The sequence below is a fragment of the Clavelina lepadiformis genome, chromosome 1 (genome assembly GCF_947623445.1).
Source record: "Clavelina lepadiformis chromosome 1, kaClaLepa1.1, whole genome shotgun sequence".
NCBI lineage: Eukaryota > Metazoa > Chordata > Ascidiacea > Aplousobranchia > Clavelinidae > Clavelina > Clavelina lepadiformis.
In genome coordinates this window covers 6,735,987-6,748,268 of record NC_135240.1, presented here as the reverse complement: position 1 = coordinate 6,748,268, position 12,282 = coordinate 6,735,987, and the positions used below count along the sequence as shown (strand labels likewise).

Sequence of the window (12,282 nt, the reverse complement as noted above, 5' to 3'; positions counted from 1 at the left end):
GTATAACCTCCACCCTCTGACTGTAATTGTCTGACGATGAACACAGGTGAGAAAATCTATCTGAGACATTTGGCATAACTCTAAGGCTCGTGACGTTCTGGGGCTAGGCTTAGACGTTCTGACAAGGTGCTGGTACTGCGTAGGCCAAGGCGACCGTTTTTGGTTTTAACTTACCGAGGCTAATTAATAGCTTAAGAGTATTAGTAGCACCGCATTTAGAGCTTCGCTTCAGTGCTTGGAGATAAATGTCTCGTTGAGCCGAGGCAAGCATTGCGACTCTTTTTTCTCCAGATCGCAGGCGTCTTCTTTACGCCTAAAACAAAAGTTGTCAGAACTCGAAGCGGTACCAGCACTGCTCCACAACTCGAAGCAACCCCACAAAGCTCACGTCTTCACAAAGGCGAGAAAACGAGTAGTAGCGTTACTGAAAATACTCCACCCGTTTGGAATTAAAATATTAAAAAGATGACGCCCTATAGATGACTAAAGCGTAGGCTGTCGGAATAGTAGATAATAAAGTAACAGAGGAAACCGTATTGTTTAGAAATGTTGGCAAAGTCGTAATCCGGCCAAATTACCAATAACATTGACATGTCTAAATTACTGATGCTTTATGTGCCAGTGTTTGTCAAAACGTTATCGTAAAAGTCTCTTACGACCATAAATATGATTTACCGAGAAATAACGTCCGATAACAGTTATAGTTACCAAATCATCCTTGTTTGAATAAGACCGCCGGGGCCTGGGAATATCTTTGTAAATAATGCGAGGATCAAATCTTTCAACGTCTGACGTAATGACTGATGATGTCATTGACCTACATATAATTACATGATGGTGTCGAATTCACGAGTGTCCAAGCCGAAGCTGAAGTAGCAATTAGCAATTTGTTTGGCTGCGTGAAGCTGACTATAACTTCTTCTTAGTTGACTCATTTAGCAATGTTTGATTCGGTTGAATTTCTGTCCCCTACCTTCGAGCTTCGGGTAAATTTCACGGAACAAATCAACAATCTGAAAAGCGTATTCGGTCCAGGTTTCAAATTTGTGATATTGACGTTTAAAAAAGTTACAAAAATCTATTTAAATTACATCCTCTGACCACCGCAAATGATGATACGGAGCGAGTTTTCTGATTTAAGCAAAGGTCTAACTGTGGTTTACATTTATGTTAATTTAGTCACACTTTTCCTCAAAAAAAGCTGCTGTATAACAACTTTGCTTGACGGGGTTTTGTTTTTGCAGTTTAAGGCAGGCCGAGCCGTTACAATAACAGGCTTTTAACTCTTGTAATTACAACCAGCCCTGACAATCGATGCAGCCAAACCGTATATTTTTTCTTGGGATCGGAAAATGATTTTCGCACCAACGCAGTCGTGTCGGCTTTGCTAATTGCGGTTTCAACCACATTTTTACGCACGCAGCGGTGTAAAGGAAAACGGAGATCTATGATTGTGCGAAACTGTAAGCCCATAAAATAAAACAAGCGTCCGACGAGACAGGATTCCAATTGTAACCTGATAAATTGCGGACTCTGCGGTTGAGAAAGATTTGTCCTGTATTTATAGGCGGCATTGAAAAGCGAATTATTGTGTCTAATGGCGGACCGTCGTTGTTTCGTTTCTTCAATTCCTGTCCACAGTAACCCATAAAGAAAGACATGGCCGTCAGATTTGATGTCATTTATTCACATTCATTGTCGGTTTATCTTGAAAATTAGTGGGTTTCCTATTACCGAAAAACACCGCGTACGTTTGCCGTAGTTTCCCTTCTGTGGTTGTTATTTCTTCCCAGGCGTCCAAAAGCGCTTGCGTCGTATTTCTGTGCGGTCGAGAAATGGGCATAAATCGAATAGCGCCACGAAATGATCAAATACAACCATAGAAGAAATTGCTGGATGCCAATTTACACTTTTTTGACCTTCGGTCTGCAAGCGTTCTTAAGGATTAAAGCCAAACGTGGCAAAATAGCTTGAGGGTCAGTAATATACCTTATGAAGGTATAACAAAAAAGCCACATATAATAACTGGACAGAACACAATTTGACTTGTGTCGGATTCTGTTTGTGTTTCATGAAAGAAGCCCTCTTCGTTCCAGTGGGTTTGTTTACGCGCAACAGGCCATCGCCATATAATGCAGCAGCAGTTATTAGCCACAAATAAATGCAGATATACTTTTTGTTTACAAATGTCGTCTTGAGCATCGGTTCGGTCGAATTAAAACCGCGTAAAACAAACGCCTGGATGAACGAAGTGCAAGCATATACATAGCCTATATGCTTGAAGGTTTACGATAAACAACAGGGATGTTCAAAAAGGACTTGTGTTTATGAACACGTGATGCCACGTTGCGTAGGGGATCATCATCGACGCTTGTGTGCATAAACAGACGCCCAAAATCTACAATGGTCAGTCGAAGCTCGTCTTTAGTTCCACTGCCATTGATTAATTCCTAAAAAATTTGAATTAAAATATTATTTGCATATTGTGTGTGGAGTTTACAAAATCTGTTTATGTCGTCATTTGCTTTCACTTCCTACTATATAGGTACTGGGTTAAATTTCTATAGATACTGTAAACAATTAAACTTGCCGAAAGTTTTGTTTATATTAATTAAAAAAGAAATTATTCATTGTAGCATAGAATATTTTCAAACATTCATGCAGACAGGGTATTATTCCGCGATAAAATTCAAATCGCTTTTGAGTGATAACAATGCAACAATTTGTTCGAACACACAATAACTTTTCTTCCTCAATTTACATGCGGTTGAAATTTCTCTCATGGTGTGCTTGCCACAAACTTTATAAAACCCGCAAAATTAGCCTTCGGTTATTTGGGTGCCGAGGCGAAAAGTCGAAAAATGTCTTCGAAAAATATCAATAAACGTCTGAGTTTTGTTCGGCGTTGAAAAGAGTTTTTACAGAAATATGAAGTAAGAAAATGAAAGATAAGATTTTATCTAACTTTGCTCAAAGAGCATTACAACCCCGTTTATACAAATGTCCTGTTCGCTTCCTTATCAAGAACCCGACATTAAACAAGCCAATTTGAAATCGAAAACGCTGATAAACGATGCTTATTTCTGTAAGAGACAGAAGGTTCGCCCTGTAAAAAGGCTTTGGATACCGTAGAGTTATTATACTATTGCCTGTGTCTTGTTTCAACGACTGTTTGAGAAGGGCACGTCTGAAGCAATTTGACATGAAACAGAGAAATCTTAAAATCCGATTCTGATAAATGATATTTTCAGAGCAACTGACAACAACAACAAATAAAAGATTTAATTTTTTCTAATTCCAGAAAACAGACCCTTTTTTTGTCAAAACACGTTGCACGGAAAAAACGAAACACTTTTACGCCATCGCTGTGCTGTCCACATATAGTGACCAAAGATTCAACTTCGCTTATGTGCTTTGCAGCCACCTAGCGGGGTTTGTGCATGATTTTGTTTAGAGATTTGGGGAAAATTGCTTTTTACATTTGTATAACAGCACCAGACAAAGAATGTTAAACTAGATTACAAAAAGGAAATGTTTTTTGTGTTCGGTGACCGAAGGTAGACGGTTATCTTCAGATCATGATTATTTGCAGTACAGTCTCGGCATAACGAAAACACATATTGGGCTAATGAGACTGACTTCGTGACATTTTCTCTATTGTGATTGAGAAAGTTTATTGCCCCAAGCTTGACACGACTTTTTCTTAACTTTATTTTGTTTTCGGCGCCATGGTGTGTTTCCACATAAGGCGAGAGACGTTTCTGATAACCCTAAATGCGTTTGGAGTTATGTCGCGATCCACAAAGCATTTTTGACCTCAATTACAACTAATAAAGGCTTAAATTAATTTCATGTATTGTCGTGCAGTTTTATTCGATAAAATAATAACGAATAAGTTTAAAGCCAGTGCCGTGGTAAAGCAAAGGCCGGTAGGCTATAGCACGACTTAAAGATTTGATTATTTGTTGATGATGATTATTTCTTGGACTTTGAAACTAAAACTTGGGCACAGATCTTCGAATATTTTATCTCCTTATTAAGCGAGCAAAGGCTTTGAAAAACGTTACATAGAAAATAACATTCAATTTAATCTCCGCATTAATTTATAATACACGTAAACACAATCATAACATTGGCCAAAATTCCTGTCTGGCAACTGAACATAATGGTAGGCCTACGACTGCGATCGCGCGTTGGTATATAGACGACATTAATTAGCCCAATCGGAGTTATTTGGACGGTTTTAAGCTGCTTTGTTTCGCGACAAACAAGAGTGTTGGAAAGATTATCCTGAACGTTTCGAGCGTTGGCGTTTTGAGAAAAGGTTGGACCTAAGGATTTATCGACCACTACTACTTTGGCAATTACCACTGGCAGATAAAATCCTTAAGGTTTTGCATAAGTCTGTGACGAAATCGATTGAAAACATGCACATTGCAAACTGTAAGCTTTACCTTTGGAATCAAAAACGACTTTTTACTTCTGATGCCGAAGTTGATGACAATTTAGTGACAAAGGTTGAGCTAATTGACAACAGCAACATTCCAGAAGAAGAGAAGAGCAATAGAGATAGGCAAAGGTCACTCATGCGTGTTATAAACACCATCAAAATCTTACTTTAAAAAGTTGTTGGTGGCATACCAAGTTTAAAAACCGCAAGTTTGCCTTAGTACAAGCAGGGTCATGGTACAACTGTCGTTTAGTTTGTTGCACTGAATCCCCACAGCGGTTTATTATCAATTGTTTCTGAGAAAAAGAGAAACACAGTTTTTATCTTGACTTACAACATTTTTTACCATTGACGGTATAACAGTCACGGGCATCAGGGTGTGGTTACTGATGACATATTAGCCTACATAGCGATATTATTAGGATACGTGGTGTCCGTCATATATAGAATGGAACGTACTGGTTTGAGTACAAGCTTGTAATCGCTTGTAAATTGTATGATATGTCATTAAACACTCATTTAGTATTTTTTGGCCATGTAAAATTTAATCAAAACTCGGGTGAAGATATAGCTTACAATTATTTGAAGGCTAAACGCAGTTAGCGCGTTGTTTTTCGCAGCAGCTTACATACCAGAGTTATTTTTAGGTATACTGTAAAGTCCCGTTTAAAGTTTGCATATAAAATTTTTTGGGAAAAACTGATAAAGATTTCATAGTAAATACTACACATTTGCCAAATTTCGTGGTGTATTTTCTCACGGTTACTATTTGTTAAACTGGAAATTTCGACCTCAATTTTTCGAAAAAGTTTTTTTCCTGAGAAAGTAATGTATTAGCTTGGGGCGAATGAAATCTGAATAAGAATTACTTTCGTGTGCGTGACTATTTCAGCAGCACCTAATATACTAAAATAGATGCTATACCAAAAAATTTTAAACGTAATTTTCTATCGTTTTTGAAATGGACAATGTTTCGAAATTCTCCATTATATTTCTTCGCAGTTTTTCTTACATTGTACATGTAACCGACATGTACTCTGTCTTCTACAAACACACATTTTTTGCTGATGATTTGGTGAATTAGAAATGCCTTGAACGCTGGTTAATTAGGAATGGGAAAAGGACGTACACTTGTGTGGTGGAATAAACTTTAAATGCTCAATCTTTAGATAGTTAATACTAGTTACAAAAATGTTGTCTAATATGGCTGTACAAGCCAAATAACCTGTAGCTTACATTTTTGTGGTCAGGCAAAGCTTTTAATAATTGCAAAAATTTAGAATTAAAATTCAGCAGGGCCGTGGATTACTTTCGCGCTCTTTTGAAAACCTCCTTTAATTTTTCTGTTTATAAATTTCAGTCAGATACGAGACATTTTCGAGGAATTCTTCACTTTCTTTATCTTCCATTTCATTCCGATTTCTGTTTATCTCAAAAGCTGATATCATCGGTTGAAAATAGACAGTAAAGTGTTTACTGCCATGCAAACCACTAATTAACTTAAGCTCATTTCAAAAAGTCTATCTCTCAGGTTAACTCGCGGTCACCATTTAAGCTACGGAAGATATATGTTGACTCAATTATTTGACCGCATAGACGAACTTATAAAAGTCGACAATGTTTCATTAAACGTTTAAAATAGCATTTTATTGGCCATGTTATATCAAATAACGCCAAAGTGGCCTTTTTTTGTAGTCAGAGTTGGCTATACTCATATACGCTAAGAATAAATACGAAAAAGGTTTTAGAGTCTTATTCCAAAAATGAACAACCGAAGTATGTCTATTTTATTTCATCATTTCAAACGCAAGCTGGACTTCCTTTTAAAGACAATGGATTTAAAATTAAGATTAAAACTTAAAGCGTCCTTGTTTCATTTTAAAGGCAGGTAGAAATCCAATATTCCAAGCTCTGTTTGTAGCTTCTCTGAAAGGTTTTAGGCTGTTTCTAGATAGTAAATGTACGCGGGCTTGCACAAAGCACAACGATTGGACGTTTCATCTCTGAGCAAGTCTGCACAGTTCTTTGCTTGTTGAATTCCGAAGAGTCTTCGAGGTACCAGTATTTTGAAATGGGAAACATATTAATTTGTGTATTTGATAAACGCCGCATCTAAAGAAAAGCGTAATTTTTCTTGCTGACTGAATATCGTTGTTGCATAGTCGGTAACATTGTTATCTGTGGTCAAGTCAAAATGAAATCGACATCACACTTTTAAAAGTGAAATGTTTTTGTTGAACCTGAAAATTTGGCGAAAGTCTTCTCTGATGCGATCTAATTAACTGATATGATCCGAATGGTTAAAACATTTGACGTAAAATCTCTCCAAGCTGTGGTCGGGAGCCGAATATTGCTCAAAGGCGCGTGTCCTTTGTAAAGGCGTTTTTGGCAGGAATATTTGTAGGGTAGCGATATCGCCGAAAAGTAAAAGTTGGCATATTTTGCTTGAATAAGTTGTCAAGCAATGATCATGTTGGTGTCAAAGAATTGGTCGTCATCATCATCAGGCATCCTATGACGTAGCGTAGGATGTGACGTGCCAACATTCTCGGTCTTGGGCCAATACAGTAGCCTACCAATAGTTGAGTTTAAATCCAAGAAATTTCGACTGAGCTAAATGAACGTTATTCAGCATATTGATTCAGACAGACCGCACTTCTATAACAGCAAGCTGCTGGTTCGTTTTTGGTTACAGACAATGTAATCTCTCAATTGCCCGAACGCAACCGACTTCCTAGCTGCTGTAGCGCACTTGCAAACAGTATGGTATCACAATCGTTATCCTCGGAATGAGAAAAGTCTTTGCAACCTGCAGACTAGCTGGTACGCCAACCAAACTGTCAACGTTTGAAACTTGATTGTGTTGTGTTTAAAGAAGCATTACATTGCACTAGCGCCAACACGCGGCTAAAAGTTCTCATGCGGCCACAAGTTATCACGAAAACGAAAAAAATAGAACTAGGGCAATAGGCAAAGTGAATGAAAACTGTACATTGAGCCAAGACCCCAGGCATGCAGTTTTCGTATATACTTTTAGTAAATTACTTAGTTGTGGCCGTGCCTGAATTCGTAACTGTTTCTCAGAATTACTTTGAACATGAGCAATGGCCGTTAACACCTTCGGCAAGGACATTACCACGACAGTGAGGGATGTCAGCCGGGTTCGCACAATTCCAAATCAGGCGATTATGCGAACATTACGAGTCTAACTTAGAAATTTGGATAAATTTATTATTTAGCGTAAATTTCCCATCCCATGATTGGGCAAATCAATGACAAACCTTAAGCTCTCTACGAACATCGTGCTTATTGTACCAGGGGCGAGTGACTGGGTGACACGGTTGTGAGAATCAACGAGAAATTTTTCCAATGCTCAGCTAACTTGTTAAGAATGGCCGCCTGAACGATAACCTGAGGACACGGTTGTGCTTTATGGCAACATCAACAACAAACATTAAAATGAAACTTGTCAACAGGTCTCATTTTTGACAGTTGGTAGCAGCAGTAAATGAATGTAATCGACAGTTAACTTGGAAATTAAGAATAACTCAACGGTACTTAAATAAATGGATATTTTGCGTAAAAATTATATCATGAACCGCATAAAACCTAAGATCAGATAGACGATGGAAAAACATCACACACAAAAACAACATTATATTGGAAAAAGAAACGACACAAATACGGAAAACAGATGCACAATACGACTTTGCTTATTGCCACACAATGTAACAAAAACTGCTATTAAATGACTGATCTCCTTTTAATCACAAAAAACGTGTCAGATAGACGTCTATATAAATTGTTACAATCACTGCATCACATACCTTGTAGTATAGTGTGGGAAACGTCTCATTTTTGCATGGTTTTTGTGAAATTATGAAGTACTGGAGATATTGAAACAACTACATAGTTTGCAAAATGTTTAAATAAACTGTGTCTTTACCCAGTCGTGTAAATCAAAGAATTTCCTATTGTTGTTGTTGTATTGAGGGTGCAAGCTTTGTGACTATGATGATGACTCGGGCGACCAGCGAGCCAAGGAACGCTGGGCAATTCGGGCTTCGTGACATGTGCTCAAGAGCCAGTCGAAGCTCATAGAAGATTATCCTGAGCGAAAATGATACAAAACAGTGTTGGATGCTACTGTCGAAATAACTTCCTGCTGAAATGGGAATTTATCCCTTGATTTTGATGAGTTACGAGATATGCAACTTTTCAGTCCAACCTTACCTTGAGTATGGGTTTCTCTTTGATAAATATCTGTACTGCACAAACTTGTAATATAGAAACGGTGCAAAGATTGCAGCTCTGCCCCTGCATATAAAAAATAATTGTTGTACGGCTGATGGCTACTTTTGGTCAGTTTATAATGGTTGGGCAGCAAAACGCTCATACAACAGTGATACAAGGGTTGGTTCTAGAGTAAAAACAGAAATATGAAATTAACAGATTCAAATTACGTTAGCTCATAATTAAAAAATACGCCAATGACTAACATAATAAAGAATTCAAAAACAAAAATATGAAGTATGATGATGAGATGACAAAAATGTAAAAATGTGCATTAAAAATATAAACTTTAAAATTGGTATCTATTGATATGGACTAAAACCTTAATATATGTACTATCCAGCATCTGGACAGAAAAAATAACCAATCAATACTCACATGATTAACATAACGCAAATGGTGGGCAGCACAAGGACCTCATTGAGGGCAATGAAGCGAAACAATGTTGCCTGATGTTTTGCGACATGGTTGATTAGTTTTCTTGCCATGAAGTAGGAATTGGGTCCATGCATGTCCAGCATCTGACGAGTGAAACTACAAGCATGAAGAAGAGCAAATACTGCAACCGGCATCAGAGCAACTGCAATAAAATAAATCGTAAAGTCTCAGACGATTAACACAAACGACGTTACCTCACAAGTTTAGCTCTTAATCTGCCACTTATAACAATGGAATTGATGAAACAAAAAGTTATAAACGCAATGCACATTAGTATGAACTAAATGTACACAAATAAATTGCACGATTAGTCAAAGGAAAAACAGTCCTAAAATCTGCTGATGCGACTAAGAAAAGATCATAAAAAATACGAAGCCTGTGGCAGCAAGGTAGATTAACTTTTACAGACCAATTTACATCACTGGTATTACCAATTATTTCAATCTCTACAATATAGCTTGAGCACATACTGGTAATAGGATGAGAAGCAAGAAATATGAGGGAGTAGATAAGATAATGCGCGCTATCTTCCTGCAGCAGCAGAGCAAGATGGTGACGTGAAAATCGAAATTCTGGAACACGCTGGTGCAACCTCAACGCACAGACAATCCCATTTGCAAGCATCGCTCGTTGGAAGTACTGAGCCATGTCGAATGCGCTAGAGAAAGCAAAATGTTATGGTAGTTTGCATAAAATATCGGTAATATCAAAAGAAAAGTGGCTTTTTAATCATAACATAAGCGATTACTGAAACAAGGCTTACAGACGTATAAGATAAATATATAAACATATAAAAATATATATATGACTTAAGGCAGCTCGGTTCCCAACCTTTCAAGCTTTGTGAAACGGTAGCACATATGTATAAAATTTATTGTCAAGATCTTTATCAAATATAAAGATTCGAGTGACGTGCTTGCACAATAGATTACAACTGGGCTTGAAGATGGTGAGCAGGCACAAAAGGTAATTTTAAATTCCATGGAAATATTTTACAATAATGCAACAAATCCACAAAAAGGTTTAAAATCACTTTCTATTGCAATTGATACACCAACAGCATGAGCATTGTGCATGGAAAAGAAATTAGTTATTATTGAATAGGATGTAGTTTGGCACTCTGAAGGTTAACTTTATTTATATTTTTCTACACGAGCTTTTGCAAGCATAAGCTTGCTTCTTCAGGTGTAGTGCGAGATGGCAAAAAATATTTCAAAATTGCTAGGTAAGCTCTAGTAGAAAAATATAAATAAAGTTAACTTTAAGGTTAACTTAAGCCAAACCACATTACGTTTTTTTTTACTAGAAAATTAGGTTAGACGGTTCAGAAAACATCAACTTTGTAGTTATTATAGAGCCATACCAAATTAATCGCAAAGAAACTGACGATTTCTATGTGCAACATAAAACAAACCGTTGTGGTTGTGTTATATTATTACTTTCTATGCACCGAGCAACAGAACTCGTAAGAAAGAGATACCTGGATTTTGCTATACAAAGATCTTTGCCATTTCAACATGATTGTTCTTTTTCAGTCTTTAATGATCACATCATGTATTGATAACGTAGCATTTATAAAAAATGTGACGATTTACAATGTTTCATGGGGTGCATGGTGATGTTAGGAAGAAGTGCACTTTACTACAGGTCGTTCCATTTTAATGCTTTGCATGATTCATGTCAAGATTAAAAATTATGCATTTAAACTTAAAATGTCATGGGATAGTCGTCGTAACTGATGAATAAAAAGTAAAAGAACTTTTACAGCAGCCCATTGAAAAATTAACAAACTTGTGCCGGCTCGTGAACCAGCGTTTGAGAAACAACTAATTAAATAAACATGTGTCACCTGCAGAAAAACATATATTGTATGCTGAGGAAAATTGTGTACCATCTCATCACCCACATGGCAGTACCGACCTTCTTTGCTGCCATGAAGTTCTAAAAAATGCATAAAATTGATATTAAATTGAGCTACTGAAAATGACAAGGATAACAAAAAAATTAAAAAATTGTAGCTTTTTTTGAGGTTTCCTCAACACTTAACCACAGACTGTATCAAGAAGACACGAATATCAATTACTAATTTACATTTGTATATATATATTTACAAAAGAAAATGAGGGAAATGGTGCGTAATCGCTAAATACAACAACACAAGCTAAGCTAGAGTTCAGTGGCTTTTATTGGTACCAAGATTGATCCAGTCTCCCTGGCTTCTTGCTCTCCAGCAGCCTGTGAACCATCAGCGGAGTCTGCCATGCTTTCCACAACCCAATTTAATTTCGTTATTAAAAGGCTATGTACAATTTGTTGCTGCAAGGCTTACAAGTATATGACAGCTAAAGTAAAACAGTTCAATTTAAAGACGGGAACGCTACGTTGTTTTCCATCTGTTTTTTTCCACCTAACATACAGAGCTTTATCTATATATACCTTATTACTGCTAATAAATAAATTAATAATTATAATTAGCAAGTAAAAAACAGATGGTTTGAATGAATTCGGGTAGCCTAGCAGGTACAAAGTTGAGAGTGGTTGTTGTTCGTGACACACAACATCTACATATGCCACCTCACTGAGCATTTTTACTGTATTGTATAGCACTAGCAACGACCTATATTTTAAGAATAGGTGTTAATCTAACCCCCAAAAGCGGTAAACTTGCTGGCATTAGTGGCATAGCCTACTGTCTATCACAGACTTTTACAAGTCACACATAGTGGATGCAAGCGAATTCACGTTTAATCACAGGAGGGATGACTCAGCACCACACACCACACTAATAGCCCTATAGAAATCAAGTAATTTTCGGCTGTAATTAGTTTCAGGAATGATATAAAGAACTTCTTATATCTCTTATATCTTTATATGCGAAATACATCGTTGGTTTCAGCATAGAGACATAATACAGGCTACATAATCAGGCTGCAGGTTACAATACATAATCTACGCTTTTCTCACTCTACGGTTCCAGAGCACTTGAGCTGCTAGCATATTCCCTGGTCCTGCATAAAATGCACTAGCTAGATTAGAACATTTCCGATCATCTTTCTGCTTTATACGGGTTTATCCATTTTTTATGAAGCAAAATTGGCCAA

At 37.1% G+C, this 12,282-nt stretch overlaps 1 protein-coding gene across 1 annotated transcript; it reads right to left on the bottom strand.

Annotated features, from left to right (window-relative positions):
- Positions 1 to 7,861: 7,861 nt before the first annotated feature.
- On the bottom strand, positions 7,862 to 11,767 carry LOC143469263 (transmembrane protein 33-like). Its single transcript, XM_076966906.1, has 6 exons — positions 11,375 to 11,767; positions 11,031 to 11,122; positions 9,652 to 9,839; positions 9,122 to 9,323; positions 8,684 to 8,767; positions 7,862 to 8,560 (listed from the first exon to the last, which is right to left on the bottom strand). The coding sequence occupies exons 1-6, from the start codon at positions 11,441 to 11,443 to the stop codon at positions 8,422 to 8,424; spliced, it is 774 nt and encodes a 257-aa protein (XP_076823021.1). The 5' UTR covers positions 11,444 to 11,767; the 3' UTR covers positions 7,862 to 8,421.
- Positions 11,768 to 12,282: the final 515 nt, after the last annotated feature.

Coding starts and splice junctions, on each gene's coding strand:
- LOC143469263 (XM_076966906.1), bottom strand. CDS start 11,443: ATGGCAGACTCCGCTGATGGTTCACAGGCTGCTGGAGAGCAAGAAGCC. Junction 9,324..9,651: donor TGCTTCTCATCCTATTACCA/GTATGTGCTCAA, acceptor ATTTTATTGCAG/TTGCTCTGATGCCGGTTGCA. Junction 8,768..9,121: donor ATTTGCGTTATGTTAATCAT/GTGAGTATTGAT, acceptor TTTTATATGCAG/GGGCAGAGCTGCAATCTTTG.